Consider the following 16510-nt stretch of genomic DNA (forward strand, 5'->3'; position numbering starts at 1 on the left):
GAGATGGCCCCAAAGCTTTTGGCCTGAGAAACTGTAAGGGTGGAACTGCCATTCGATCCTAGAACAAGGTCAAAGAATGGCTGGAGTCCTGCTAAACACTGCTGCTTTGGCTGCAACTTAGGGTGGGTCTAAAGAGTCTAATTAGGATTTCGTCTGAGACACTTATCAATTTTATCCTTTTTTTAAATAACCCAAATAACAAATATTTCAAATTGCAAAGCAAAAAATTTAAATAGGATGACAGTATATACCTTACACAATGAAGAATGTGACGATTATTATTTTTTATGAGATATTTCATTCTTGCCTAAGCGTGCCTAAGTGACTAAGCATGAAAGCAAAAACAAAGCAAAACAAACAAAGTAAACCAAAACTTGATGCTACCTAATAACTTTCATGAGGCAGCCATAACTGTTTTTAAATCAGGCTTCAAAACTGCTAAATTTCACAAACTTAAATGCTGTTGGCCGCAGCAGTCCTTATTCCTCACCCATCTCATTGGTCTTAATTCCCCCTTCAAAAGGACAAAAGGCAAAAAAAAAAATAGTGAGATGGAAAAAGCATAATTCAAAAACACAGGTAAAAGTAATTTTTTGTCTCTGGATCTAAGTTCAAATTCATTTTTTCTGACCACAGGGGAAAGCAAAGAAACGAACTCTCTAGCTCTGGTGTTTCTAGCTCTCTCTCTCTCTCCATGCATTTTTGAGCAATTTTTAATCCGTGTATTGTTGTGTTTAACAGTATATAACCAGGACGACTTATTATATTTTTCTCATATTTTAGAGCAGTTTTCATGAGGAATTGTGCAAATGTTCTCTAATATACACCTCTTCACAAGAAAGACAACCTTAAACAGATATGTAAGACTAAGCCCGAAGTGAAGAAGGCAGCTTTCTGTTGATTACACTGAGCCTTGGGCCCCATGTTTTTCCTGGGCGGGGCGGGGGAGGGGTGGGGGGTGGCAATGAAGCTGCTAGGAAGTTGTTGGAGGACTTTACCTAACCCTATGATCTCTGCCAACACCAGATCCTCTCCCAAGCAAACCTATCACCCACTGCATGCTTTCAACTCAAAGCCAACACCTCTACCTGATCCTCAACCATCACCTGTGTCCCCAAACTGTCATTCATAAGATCCTTGTACATAGAAATTATGAATGTGCAACCAGGAAGAGACCCTTCGTCAGGAGGGTAGAGTAGTGAATGTGGTATGAGTTGGAGTTAAGGTTTCTTTTTCACTTTGTTGCTGAAAAATACCTGATTTTGAGAATAAGGTTAAATTTTTTGAAGGCAAAATTAAAAAACAAACAAAACAAAAACAGAAAAGAAAACCTGAATGTGAATATGTGCTAAATGAGGAAAATTGTATTGAGTAGGCATCCTCTAGTATTTAGAGGTTATTGTGGATAATCTTAGTCTAGATATTAATCTAGAGATCATGAGGTTCTTTTCAAATACTATTCTTATTTACATAGGTAAAAAATTTGTTCATTAAGTAGAAATAACTTATATAGAAAATAAATGTATGAACAAATATATATAAAATAGAAGTGTATGGGAAAATATTCATTAATGTAAAAAATTCATTCATATAAAAGTTGGCACATCTATGTCAAATTGTCTCAATAAAGAGTGAAAAAGATTGCTTCAGAATTGCTTGTCTATAACGCTAGCTGTCAAAAATTAATTCAACAACAGTTTGTTAAATGCTTACTATTCCTTGGTTCTTAAATTTTTCAGAAGAGTGGAGATTGTTGTTAGAGATGTTAAATTCAGAAGTAAAGCTCTGTATTTCATGTAGAGTCCTTATGTTTTTTTTTTTTTGTTTTTTTTTTTGAGGAAGGGGGCATGTTGCTTAAATTTAATTTACAAATGAAATATAAAGGAGGAAAGAATGAATAAAGAAGTCCCCAAAGTGTAACATTGCTTTAAGAAAATATCGAAACGATTTTCAGTGAGATCTTTCCAACGAGCCATTTCACCCTCAGAGGGCTTTTGATTTCCACTTGCAGAGCCACACCACCTCACGGCGTTTCCACGCATCTCTCTTCACTTCTTCGGCTGCTTCTGTCTAGCATGGGCCGATACGTCTCCGCCACCACACAGTAACCAGTGCGAGGTGTTAGAGCTTCGATTTCAACCATTCTGCGAGCTCCTTCGTATACCTTTTGCTCCTATACACAAGGGAAAATAAAAGAGATGATAAATGGTTCTCAGTAAGTCACTGATTTACTCTATTTTTAATACACTTAGTGAGTTGTTCCTGGTCACAGTTGCAGATGTGCAGATGGGCTGTAAGGTTTCTTCTAAGACACAGCCTTCTTCTCCAGAGTCCTGGAACACAGCCTGATAACGAGGCAAGTCAAGTGGCTTGGGGGTGGGGTGGGTATACATGAGGGCTGCTGATTGACCCGGTGGTGAGTCTCTTTTTCAAGAATTTGAACTGTGCGGTGAGGAGAATGGAGTAGATCTGGAGACAGCTGCAGACATGCAACATGTGACCACAGAGAGGCAGAATGGGGTTTTTGAAGACTTGCTTCTCCATTTCTCCTTCCCAGCCCTTACAAAGCTGGGCAGCACTTGCCTTCCTGCTTCTTTCCTAATTAAACTCCTCCCTTCCACCTATCTGTTTTCTACTTGAACCAGTTTGAATGGGGTTCTGTTCCTTAGAACTTAAGGAACCCAGTCTTAGATGGCCACCCAGAAAAAGAACCTTCAATTAACCATCAAATCAAGATAAAGGTACTGACAATGAATTCAAATATCATAGCAAAACGGGCACAAATATATAATGCTTTGATTCAAAAGCCACTTTAAAATAAGGTGTGGAAAGTCCATTAAAATGAATATTTGTAAAGTTCAAATGGAATTAAATATTGTTGATACCTGTCTGTAAATATGCAGGGAAGATGACGTGGAGACAAGCTGAGGGACTAAAAGATGCAAACACACACACGCATGCACACAGATTCTGAAGGTGATGCCAAGCACTAATTCCGTGTCAATGAGGGTGAAGGTGAGAGGGAACTAAAAAATATATAAGGAAGAATAAAAAGGGAAAGAGTAGCAAGGGAGAAGATATTTTATGGCTAACATGTTAGTCAAATGAACAAAAGAAAAAAATATCAGACTTATCTATTCATCTTAACTTACCTTTTCTAGTGAATTGTTAATTATAAAGACTCGGTATACTAGCTCATAGTAATTTTCCATTGATACATTCTTTTCTTTTGGGTTTCTATACGGTATATTTGGAGCATGGAGAATCACCAACAAGGATCCATTAATTTGGGTTATATTCATGACTGGAGGATCTATTTTTGCTGGAGAAAGAATAGAAAACTTTGACAAATCATTTTAAAAAGTAATATTTCACATGGATACATTATGTATAATAACAAATTATTATGCAATTCAGAGATCTGGCAAAAATTATTATTAAGAGATACTGTTGACACCTAAAATATAATCTGAGAAGTTTCTTGGAAGATAATTTTTTATTTACAAAGACTAATAGATTCTGTTTCAGCTTTATTTATCTATCATTTCCACAGCCTGCAGTGATTATTTTAGAAAATGAAGTCTATAACTTTGTTTTTTATAATAAAATCTTGATTTTTGATTATGTTTTTATTCCCTCTGTTATATCATTAAACTTATTTATTTTATCTACTTTCAACATTACAATACTTGAAGTGCTAAACATATAATTATGGGTTGAATTATGTTACTCTCAAATTCTTAGGTAGAAGTCCTAACCCCCAGTACCTCAGACTGTGACTGTAACCGAGGATGAGGCATGCCTTTAAAGAGGTAACTAAGGTAAAATGAAGTCACATGGATGGTATGGATGGTCCCTAATCCAAAATGACTAGTGTCCTTATCAGAAAATGTGGACATGGGCAAACACAGAGGGATGACCATGTGAGGACATGGCAAGATGGCCACTTATATGCCAAGGAGAGACTTCTAGTCTTCAGAACTGTGGGAAAATACATTTCTGTTGTTTAAGCCACCCACTCTGTGGTATTTTGCTATGGCAGCCCCAGCAAACTAACATATATATATAAATAAATGCATTTAGTTTTTGGAATCATATCATATATACTTTTTGTGTGTGTCTGGCTTCTTTTACTCTTTCACTTTTTTATATAATTATATATGTGTGTGTGTGTGTGTGTGTGTATGGGCTGAATTATATATTATGTATTAGATACATATTTATCCATGTTGCATTTATCGATAGTTTGTTCTTTTTCCTGCTGCGTGGTATTTAATTGAATAAATATCACAATTCATTGTGTTATTCATTAGGTTGTTTCTAGTTTTTGACTATTATGAGTAAAGTTGCTATAAACGTTCCTGTACATGTCATTTGGGAAATATGCATGTTGTTGAGAATATAACTAAGAGTGGAATTGATATATATATATATATATATATATATATATATATATATATAGAGAGAGAGAGAGAGAGAGAGAGAGAGAGAGAGAGAGAGAGAGATTGTATAGATATTGTCGGTTTTCCACCATGGATACACCAATTTATATTCCTTCCCTTCAGCAGTATATGAAAGTTCCGGTTTTTCACATTCTCTCTAACACTTAGTATTAGTCTCAAAATGTTTAAATTTTAGCCATTGTGGTAAATGTGTGTGCTGATACTTTGTGTTTTTAAATTACATTTTATGATAATTGATGGAATTGCATGTTTATTGCATAGTTGGATATCCTCTTTTGTGAAGAGCCTGATCAAATCTTTTGCCCATTTTTAATTTGTTTTTTTTTATTATTGATTTTTAAGAGTTCTTTTTACATTCTAGACATAGTCCTATGTCAAATATGTGCATTGCACATATCTTCTCTCTGTGGCATGCGTTTTCATAATTATAATGGCATATTTTGAAAAACAGAAGTTTGTAATTTTAGTGTAGTCTAATTTATCAGTTATTTTCTTCATCACTAGTACTTTTTGGGGGATCTACCTAATCCAAAATCATGAAAGTATTCTCCCATGTTACATTATAGCCAACATTTTCTGTAAAGGGACAGATAAATGTTTCAGGCTTCTTGGACCATGCATGTCTCCGCTGTAACGTCTAAGACTTTGCCGTGGCAGTGCATGCTGAGTCAGTTGCAGACAGAATGTAAGTGAATGGGTGTGACTACGCTCCAATAGAATTTCACTTACTAAACAGAAGCAGGTCAAATTTAGCCCACAGGCTATAGTTGTTTTCATCTAGCCAGACATGATTTTGTAAATGGGTGATAGAGGACTAAGATTTATTGTTTCCCAATTGATTCAGTCTCACTTGCTAAAAAGACCATAGTCAAATGACCACATATGTGTTGTGTTGCTTCTGGATTCTGGTTTAGGTATTTGGCTTTGCTTTTGCAAGGTGTCCTGTGGCACTGTAACCTGATACAATCTCAAATTGATGTTTTCTGAAACATGAAAGTTGTATATATTTGAATCTCAGACCTTTATGAACTTAGGAAATTCTTGATTCCTAACAGATTCAAGACTGAAACAAATACCCTTCCTTGTTTCTTCTCTTTTATAGAAAGGCTTTCCTGGGTCTTATATTTTATAAAGAATTTGTTGGTGTAGTGGGTTGGGCTTGATTCTCAAGTTATTTCAGGACATGATGTGCTGGGTACCATGGATTGGCTTGCTCAATTCTCATTTCACTCCTACTAGTTGAAGAATTAGAAAACTAATTATGTCTTTTGCATAATTAACACCATTGCATCTAGCATTTTGGCCATGATCCAATTAGTTTGGCTCTAATGGAACATTGCACCAGCTAGATCATTAGAATGAGATTTGGAAAGCAAGGGCGGTAATAATGCTGCAAGTTTTAAGATACATCTTCTTGTACTTGTATCCTTCCCTTAAGGTAAGTGCAAACCAGAGAAAGGCAAATACAGACCTTTAGCCAATAATGGACCCTGATTCTGAGTTGATAATAATCCTTAGGGACTCAGAATGCACTTTGGGTTCTTGTAGCTATCAGGTAATAAAAGCAAATTCAATGAGATATACACAACAACTGACATAATCAATTTACATTTTGGTTTTATGAGCTGTGGCATTAAAGTTATTATGGGATGAAAAGCCAAATGTAAGCCAGTGGAATTCCTCCTTTGAACAAAATAGAAAATTAAAAGTACTATTGTATCCCTGGGGAAACGGCAGAGATACATGCATCAAAAACACCTTGAATGGTGAATGATGCAGAGGTAGTAAGATGTATCACTTTCCCATTTAACTCATTTATTTGTATTATATTCTCCCCCCCCCCCCAAAATTAAATAATAAAAGGGATAATTGTAAATGTACTCAGGTGGTAACTGTGGTGTGATTTCTATTCATTATAGTGACTCTGTTCTAGAGCCAATCAACATAGGCTTTAATATGCAGTTAGCACTTCAGAGAATGATATTTTTTCCTTTCTTTGTCCAGTAGTTAGAAAGCATCAGAACAGTTTTCTTTCACTTGGCTTTCATTGTCATTCTGGCTCTCTGAGACATATAATCTACAGTCATTGATACTTTCATGGGATCTTATGTTGTTCCACTAAATTGATCACATGATACTGACTGCATTTGGTGTGCCTAAAGTACTGGGCTCTGTAGATGCTTTAGTAAGATACATGGAAACGTAATGTTGGAGTTAAATTTCCTCTGGGGTTTGTTGAGAATTTCCTCTCAAGTGAAAGACAAGTTGCTTTACTTTGCATTTCCTATTACTAAGAAACATTCATTGGGCCTGTTAGACCTCTATGAATTTTGGATAAGACACACACCACGTTTAGTTTTGCTATGCATTTGTAAAATATCCCATGAGATTTTGAGCTTTGATTTCTCCACATTCTCCATTTGTCTTGGAATAAAAAAGTCAGGTAAGTGTTGCTGAGAATGTGGATTAATCAGAACTTATACACTGCTGGTGGGAATGTAAAATGGTACAGCTGCCTTGGAAAAGAGTCCGGCAGTTCCTTAAATTATTAAACACAGAGTTACTATGTGACCCAGCAATTCCACTTCTGAGATATGTGGCACAAAGAAGTAAAAATGTATATCTACACAAAAATGTGTACATGAATGTCTATAGATAGGAACATTATTTATCATGGCCAAAAGGTGAAAACCCAAATGTTCACCAACTGAGGAATAAATAAACAATGTGGTATATCCAAAGGAATATAATTCAACCACACAAAAAATAAAGTACTAAAATATGATGCAACATAGATGAACCTTGAAAACATTACACTATGTGAAAGAGGACAGTCACCAAGGTCACATATTAAATTATTCCATTCCTATGAAATGTCAAGAACAGGAACTTTATAGAGACAGAAAGTAGATTAGTGGTTGCCCAGGGCTGACAGGGTGGAGTAGTAAAGGAATAGGAGGATGATAGCCAATGTGTATGGAGTTTCTTTTGAGGTGAGAAAATGTTCAAAATGAGTGTGAATGATGATTGTACATATCTGTGAATGTACTAAAAGAATTGAATTGTACACATTATATGGGTAATTATAAGGGGTATGAATCATATCTTAACAAAGCTGTTTAACAAAAATTTAGGTGGGGGCAGTGCAAGCCTATTTCCCCGGTGCCCCATACTTGCTTGATAGGCGCATGAACAAAAGAGTCGTGTGAAATGGATAGAGGCTATATATAGACTGAACAATATGGACTTCCTCTTGCCAAGGCTGGACTGACATTGCTGAGTGTCCAATTTCTCAGTAAGACGAAGCAAACCTAGTATATAGTTCATTTTATGTACTAAATATTTTGATTCCTTTGACAGGGAGGGGTCGAGTGACCCTGGAAGAGACAGTTTTCTGATTATAGATGTGTCTCTGCCTCACTGCTTTCATCAGCAGTCCCCTCCCCCCCCCCCATGGAAGTGATGAACGCCGAGTGCATGAGCACGGTACCCAGTGACTCACTGCTATGACAGAAGAACCGAGTTAATGTGGGATAAATGAAGCCTTTCTACATATCCTTTCTCAGCAACCCATGGCCTTAAAGGAAAGGAAAGTGGATAATTGAAAACTCAGTTTGGGAGACAACACTTTGGGAAGTTGTCTATAAATTGGCAGGTGCTCTAATCTTGTGACCAATATATGGCACTATTTCTTCCATTCACAGAATTCACTGGTTTAAGATACAAGACCTGGGAGTCGAGGAGCAATTCTCATAGCGAATGATTCATGAAATGGTTGTTTCCCGTACATTTGATCCTTAATCCTTCTGGGTTATAACAACAATGGTTTCAAGGACTTGAAAAGTTAAGGCTGCCTCCTAACTGTTTGATGCTCTTGGTGCCATTCAACCAACAAGGAGAAAATGAGGTCCTTATGTTGTTTAGGACAATTGGTTCTAATTATCAAAGGGAATAAGAATTGTTATAGCCCTTGGCCGGTTTGGCTCAGCAGTTTGAGCGTCAGCCTGCAGTCCAGAGAGGCCCGGGTTCGGTTCCCTCTAAGGGCACATACCTCAGTTGCAGTTTGTCCCCGGCCTTGGTTGGTCATGTGGGTGGCAGCCACTCGATGTGTCCCTTTCACGTTGATGTTTCTCTATCTCTCTCCCTCCTACTCTATCTGAACAAAAAATGGAAAAATGTCCTTGGGTGAGGATAAAAAAAAAAAAAAAAGAATTGCTATAGATACAACAGGGACAGGGAGAAGTATGCATGGTATCATTTGAGAAGGTGCCTCTTAGAACTCTCTATTAGGTGATAAAAATTAATGTAAGATTATGTCATGCTTATACAGGAAATACCAAAAGGACTCAAACTCTTCAAGACTGAAGAACCGAGATACTGGCTGGAAAGAAAGTGAACGTTGAGTTAATAATGAGAGAATAAGTTATAAATACTAACTACAGCTTCATGACTAGTTGCAGTTCTGAGGACTCGAATAAATACCACATTTTCTTTCTTGTTTTGTTATGCATATCTGTACATATACATTAAACACTTTCTTTTTTCTTTCCTTTCCTGTAAACAAAAAGGAAAAGACCTTTCTTATATAAGGTCTGTTGATAATGTTTTATTTTATAATTTACATCTTTGATTATAAGATTATTATTCTGGGATTATGACTAAATTAGAAAAGAATATACATCATGGAGATATGGATACGAGAGTGAACGTTTGGTCTCCCCTTTGCGGAGGTAACTAAAAGTCCTAGTTTCCTCAACAGAAAATTCTTCCAGTGACTATTTTCAGGAACCTAACCTCCATGTTTAAGAAGGATCAAAGGTGGTGCAACCCCTTTCTGTTTTCTAAAACTCCTTTTTTTTTTTTTTTTTTTACCTAGGAGGTAACAATCTGGCGAGGGATGGAGTGTCGGCTCTGCAGTCAGATGCAGAATTTGAATCCTGATGCTGGTTATTAATGAGACCTGGGCACCTACTGAAGCTCTGTGCCTTGATTTCCTGGGTTGTGAAGTAAGGGTAGTTAGTAACAACCACCTTCTAGTGCTGTTCTGACGACTGGATCAAGTGATGATGGTGTGGACCTCCACAAAGCACAGAGCCTCCCAACCAGCCACACTCTGTGAGGGCTACTCAAGGGCAGGAAAAGCAAAGGCAAAGAAACTCCATGGAACTCACTTTCCCACCAGGGAGTGAACCGCTGCGTCATGGTCCAGCCGGAGCGGGTCCCAGCCAAGGCCGTCCTCACCCTTCCGTAATAAGCCTCCTGTGCCTCAGAGGTTTCATTGGTAAGGTCACAAAAGAATTCTTGAATACCCCAACAGTCCTCTTTATTTTTCCATTGTCTCTGTCCATACCTATAGCAGGGAAAAGACAAATATTTGGGTTTCTTCTTTCCACTAAAGGAGTCTGCGGTTTTTTTCAGTCTTCTAATTTTCTACTGGTTGAAAATTGCCCTAATATCAGTACCACTGTGAAAGCTTATGGCCACTCATAAGTATCCTTAAAAAGATTTCTTCTTGTTAACCAAAGTGTTCTCTTGCTGAAAGATAAACTCAAGCATGATTCCTTCTATATCACTAGCCTAGGGTCGTTTTTGTTTTTTTTTAAATGCTTATTGAAGTTTTTGTTCTGGTGTATGGACCAGGTTCCATTTTTGAGAACTAGCTCTCCACATCCTTAATGCTTCTGAGGTTTCAACTCTTGTGGTTTTCTTCACTTCTCATCAGCTTGCTGTTGAGTAATGCGGCTAATTCTGAGAAGTTGCTACTGCCTTTGATCTCAGGTGATGTTACTCAACGCATACGGCCAATTTTTTTATTGGAAATTGAGTGGGAGATTGTAGTGAAGGCTGTACAAGGAGTCCTGTAATACCGAGGGGAAGTGAGGGAGGGTTACCCATTAAAAGACAAACAAATCAACAATAAATGGTAGTGAAGCAGAAGCAGATAGACCGAGTCATCCTGAGACTAGGGGATGGTGTAACAGCCAAAGGAAAGATTAATGCTCACGACCTTACCAATCATAAATCAGAGAAAATGCAGTAAGATGATGAGAACAGAGCAGGAATTAGAGGCCAAGAGAAAGGTTTCAACATAGAATGAGGAATATTACTGATGTCATTACTTAGTATATTATATGACAGCAATTTCATTATATCAGAAGATACTATTAAAACAGAACCAAAAACATAGATTGAGCACAATTTAATGTTTTAAAATTGTTTATTGATGAAACATTGTCTTTGCCAGCTGAATTTAGCTGTAACAACTGGCCTCTCTTTTGATGTGATGCCTTATTTTACTGTCCTATCCCAAATAGGACAGATATTAACCATAGACCCATGTGAACTGGATAGAACCAAAGTGATAGATTTCAAAAATACAAATCTGCATTGTGCTCTTAAAAATAGCACATAGCTAAGAATGGATCCAGTTAGTCTGAATTTTATGTAAGTTTGGGAGACCCGATTAAGAAAATGAATTGCAAATATAAAATTCTTCCATGTTGCTCTAAAGTTTAACTTTCATTAGTATCATGGTAAAACAACTTCTAATCTACTTTTTTTTTGTTGGGCCACAAATAAGCCCACTTTGGACCTATTTATACTGCTTAAGGGGAAAGAGGACAAGGGCACCAGTCCCGACAGCCTGTGCTGGAGCATCTCCCAACTATGCAGGAATCTATTTTTTGGAATGGAGGAATCTTCATGGTAAAGATTTGTAAATTTTACCCAAATGTGAGAAAAGCAGCAGCAATTAAAGTCTGATGAACTTCTAGAAATAGTCCTTCCAAAGTTAGTGAGAGGTTAACTGATAGAAAAATCAGACCTTGGACCAACTCCATGCTGGAGAGACAGGACGAATTAATGGAATAAAATCGTTATTTTAGTCCATAGCTGCATTTTATTTTTTAAATTTATAATGAAACACTTTGAAAATTAAACTAATTTCTCATCTCATGTTCAGCCAGCATGCAAACTATGTAAGAGAAGGAAGAGCCCCACCCCCAAAAAAATCCTGGAAGTGTGTGAGTGGAAAAATCTGCCATTTGCAAACCAGGAACTTGTGTTTCCAGGCTTCGGTCCAGGAGAGGAATCGATTGTATCTGAGGTTTGGCAATGATCCCCCAGAACCAGCTTGAAGATCACACGAGAGGAGCACGTAGCAGCACGTTTGGGTTTGTGTTTGTGCTTACAGAAGTCATTAATTTTTTTTAAAGGATTTTCTAAGTAGTAAACACACTCTAAAAATAATGACTTTTAAGTTAAAAATACATTTTACCCACTGACCTCCATGTGTCCCACAACTTCTTTATCAAGTATCAATATTGTCAACTTAGTTAAGTGCCTACAATGTGCTTAGCAAGTTGTTTCCAACACTCACTTGACAAATAGGGATTTGAGAGCCCACCATGTGCCAGACCCTGTTGTGACGCTAAAGGCTGAGCTTGCAAGGTCTTGGTGCTGGGTTTTCAAGGAATGACACGTGTTCCCAAAAGACTGCACATCAGCATGCATTTTGTGCCACCAGGTAGCCTTCAGGGGAGACAAGATAGTCCTATCCTACTTCTGCTTTTTCTCAGTCTCTCTGAAACTGAAAAAAAGCTCAGATCCTAACACGCCATTGCATTCTAGAATCCATTCTCCCAGTGGCCATGTCTATCAGCCAGAGGAAGCTGAAATTACTTACATTTTATATTGCACAAAGTAGACACTGCTGTTGCAGGCACAAGCCCTCCCAGGCTGCCAGTGCAAAATGTTGTGAAAATTCCGGGACTGAAAATGTACTCTCTGAGGCTTCAGAGACTCATGGGCTGGATGAGTTTCTAAAATATTAAGAGAAGGAAAAACACTGAACATTGCGAGCGCTGTTGTTATTAGCAGTAGTTTTCCATGTAATGCCTGAGTCAGGATTTCCTAAAGCAGTCGCTATCAGTGCAGATGATGCAAGTGGAGCTCAGAAAGCAACATTTTGAATCTTCAGTGTGATCATTTGCATGCATGCTGGTGTTTCAGAACAACCGTGTTTCAGACTGTAAACGCCTAAGTGATATCCTCCCACCCATTCCTGAACTGTAGAGGAAGTAAATAGCGGTGAAAAAATACTGTCTTTAGCCCCTTCCCTGATGCTCATGGAAGGTAATGGCTGAGGGGAAAGACCCACACCAAGGCCACTTGCCCACCTTCCTAGGAGCCACTATATTATTGCTACTCAGAGGCAAAATTTTGCCTGGGATCAATTTAGGCTCCAGGACCTCAGCCCAGCACTCGGTCCCTCCTTTCTCAGGTTCTCGCTCCATCTCTGGGTCCTGCCTCAGTGTCCTCCACCTCTCCCAGCTGACCTAGCTGTCCCGCAGGTGGGCCAGCCTTTCCGTCCCAATCCTGAATGTATGCGCTTACCTGCTTGCATCCTGGCTTCAAGTACTCAGGCATAACGGTTTGGAATCACTGGTCCATGCTATTGAGAGAGACTGCCAAAGACCCTGCCATGGCGTTAAGTGTCCCTGAGAAGGGTCTCAACAATGAGGCAGAAAAGGGGATAATTTTGCACTGGCATGGCTGTGTTTTCTTTCTCAGATCATGTAACATGGGTGACCCAGGCTCACCTGTACTTAGTCCCATGGAGGCAAGAGACCTTTGATGAAATTTTATTCTAGAGTCTGAAGAAAACTGGAATACACCCTAAAATATGCCTCTTTGACATAAAAATTATTTTGAGCTGACGGCAAGTAAGCAATAAATACAAGAAAAGCTTTTTTCCGCTGAAAGGCAGGATAGAAATTCTCCTTTTACTGGAGAAGGACTCTTATCAGCCCAGAGATGGCACCAGAGAAATCTCCATTAGTTTCCTCTCATATATTTACTTTTCCACCCTTGGAAGCCTAAAATGGCTTTAATTTGTTGTGTCATGTCTCTACAAATGATTTTTTTTTTTTTAACTGAAAATGCTCTATATAAGCTAGAATTCTAACCCACCGTTTTGAGTTACTCTTTGTTTAGGCTTCTCCTTTGTGCTGTACTCTGCATGTGGTTTTTCTCTTGTTAATGTTTCTTTATGTTAAAGGGTGCTAGCTGTACACGAATGATGGGCAGAGGTAACGCGTTACCTCCTCTGCAGGTCCAAAGTTTCCGGAGAGGGGTAGGACGTTGGGCAGAAGGAGGAGTCAGCAAGCATATCCTGGCTGTTCTCTGACCTTATTTTCTTGCTCCTGCTCCACCATGGTGGGTGTGGTCCCCACTGAGGGTCTCTGCACTGGTCCTTCCCTTTTCCTGGAATATTCTTCCCTGGATTTCCAGGTACCCCAAGTCTTTGCTCAGCTATCATTGAAGTGGAAGCAAATACTCCTAAGCCCATGATCTCAGCTCTGAACATTCAAGATTTGTTAATTTCTAATGTTTCTGTAGGTGTTTATTTTTACCAACTAGTGTTAATACTGTTATTTGGGTTTTTTTATTTTACTTTACTTTTTGGACCTCCTTCAGTGCATCAGATGGAAAGAATCTATTGCCACTGTTAATTTTGTTTACCTAATCGCTCACATTTAGTACATAACACTCCCAGAAGTTGTCAGGAGATGACAGACACAGATCCCTGAAGCCCTTGCCCAGAGTTGATTTGCTACCCTGAAGACAGATGGCAGAGTGCCCCTCATCTCATCTGCACCAGACACTAGGGGCCTTTTACCTGCTTTAAGTCATTTAATCTGCCCGGCTCTTCTATGAAAAAGGGACTATCATCCTTTTCCTCTTACCAACTAAAAAACGAATCCCTGCAGAGCTGAAGGAACTCCAGAGCCTGTCTGTTACCACGGAAAACCAAGAACAAAGCTTCAGAAGAGAGGAGCTCTTGGAGGAAGCAAAACCAGGCAAGTCTGGAGATCTTCCTCCTCCTTCTTTCCCTCCTCCTCCCAGCTGACATTCATTGAACATTGAATGTATATAAACATTAAACATGTATCAGGCACAGTGCTCAAAGTTTTATATCTTACTTCATTCCTACAACCACCAAATAAGGCAGGTGTTTTTATTACTGTATTTACAATAGGGAAACGGAGACTTAAAGAAGTTGCATATCTTGCCGAAGGTTACCGACATGGTAAGATGCAGAGTCAGGCATAGTCTACACAATTCTACACATTTTGGGGAGATGGAGGCTTGAACTATTTTTATGTTATCAGTCATTGGGCAACTGAACAGTTTGGGGAAAGTTACTTGAGCCACTTACACTGAGTGGTATCTGTCTCTTAACTGGGGGTTCTAATGGCCCTGCTCAGAGGTTTGTGGGGGTGAAGATGGGCTCTGTTCTTGAAGAGTTCTCCATAAATACCAAGAGCAAATTCTCATGTGTTTTTTACTGTCTCTATTCTGTGCCAGCCATTGCTCTAAATACTTGGCATATATTAATTCATTTAATCCTCACAATATGTACAATTCCCATTCTACAGATGAGGACATTGAGGCACAGAGACCTTAAGTCAATTGTCCAAGTTTTCCTACAGAGTAAATGTCAGAACTGAAATCCAGGCTCAAGCGGTCTGACTTAGGAGACTGCTTGTGCCCACTCTGCTGTCATGTCCCCTGAAGGCAAAGGAAACGCAAAGGAGACAGAGATGGATGTACGCTGGTCCTTATGAAGTTTTTGCACCCACTACAGTGCCTCCTTTTTAGTGGCCACTCAATCAGTCCACGTGGGGTTAGTCAGGTTGCAGACAGGAACAGGCTCCATGTCTGTTCTGATCATTTATGACAGAAGAAAGCTGACGTTTCTACAAAGCCCCGAAAAGCATCAGTGCCGTTTCAAGCAGTCCCTGGAGCGCACTCAGATGACAAAACTGTGACCAATGAAAACGAAACGAAGCACTTACCTACTGCCCCGGTCAGGAAGAAAGTGATGAGGAAGCCCGGAAAGCAGTGTTTAGGCGTCATGGTTGTGAGTGTGACTGGTCAGGCAGCCAGTGTTCCCCTGAGTGAGAGCACAGCTCTGAACAGAAGAGGGAACTAGACTTCTCATGCGGAGCATCCTCCTGAGTTTAACAGTGGTTCCTTGAAGAAAACACAGATTTCATTTGTGAATGCATTTTATTATCATTAGAGAAATTAAGAGAGTAAAGAATTGCTTCTAAACACATTTGCTGTAAGTCACTTTGATATGGAAGCTCGATTTTGTAGGGATTGGGGCTTCATTAGCTGTAAAAAAAAATACTGAGGGTTGGCAGACTGGAGGGCAGGGTGGGGCAGAAACTATGCAAGGTGCTCACAGGTGAGTGAATAGAGCGATCATAACATCTTAAGAGAATTTGAGCCGGGAGGCAAAGAGGCTTATAGGGCGATTACGAGGGATGTGCTTGGCAGTTCAGCTACCAGGGCTCCTGGCAGTGGTTCAAAGCAGGTGAGGTCTCTGACTGATTCTTCCTTTTCCTTCCTCATTGGAAGTCTCTAACCTCCCTGCATACCTCATGCCCTCCACACCCTCTGGCTCTCCACAGGGCTCCCTGTCATACTCATTGGTCTTCCCAGCCCCACTTAAGTAGTGCCCCTTCCTTTCCATTCCTACCCTAAATTCCCACAAATCTGATATAGATTTTTGAGTGATTTTTTTAGTAAGTCAAACCAAATGAGTCTTTAAAAGTATTAATGTGGAGGATTCATTTTGAGCTACATTAGATCTTTTATCATATCTTCTTGGAAATCTGATCAAACTAGGTTATCTGTTCTTTGCCTTATGATTCATTATATCATCTTTCTTACAAAAAACAAATGTTATCACGTGTTTTTTTTAAATCCTCACCCGAGGACATTTTTTCCATATTTTGTTCAGATAGAGTAGGAGGGAGGGAGGAAAGGAGGGAGGGAGAGAGAGAGAGCGAGAGAGAGAGAGAGAGAGAGAAACATCGACATGAAAGGGACACATCGAGTGGCCGCCACCCACACGACCCAACCAGGCCGGGGACAAACTGCAGCCAAGGTACATGCCCTTAGCGGGAACCGAACCTGGGTCTCTGTGGACCGCAGGCCGACGCTGTAACCACTGAGCCAAACTGGCCAGGGCATCA

General features: G+C 39.2%; 1 protein-coding gene across 1 annotated transcript; it reads right to left on the minus strand.

Annotated features, from left to right (window-relative positions):
- Positions 1-1982: 1982 nt before the first annotated feature.
- Positions 1983-15419, minus strand: IL22RA2 (interleukin 22 receptor subunit alpha 2). Its single transcript, XM_036249252.1, has 5 exons — positions 15323-15419; positions 12148-12283; positions 9635-9813; positions 3153-3322; positions 1983-2173 (listed from the first exon to the last, which is right to left on the minus strand). The coding sequence occupies exons 1-5, from the start codon at positions 15381-15383 to the stop codon at positions 2024-2026; spliced, it is 696 nt and encodes a 231-aa protein (XP_036105145.1). The 5' UTR covers positions 15384-15419; the 3' UTR covers positions 1983-2023.
- Positions 15420-16510: the final 1091 nt, after the last annotated feature.

This window comes from Molossus molossus, unplaced genomic scaffold, assembly GCF_014108415.1.
Source record: "Molossus molossus isolate mMolMol1 unplaced genomic scaffold, mMolMol1.p scaffold_m16_p_8, whole genome shotgun sequence".
Classification (NCBI taxonomy): domain Eukaryota; kingdom Metazoa; phylum Chordata; class Mammalia; order Chiroptera; family Molossidae; genus Molossus; species Molossus molossus.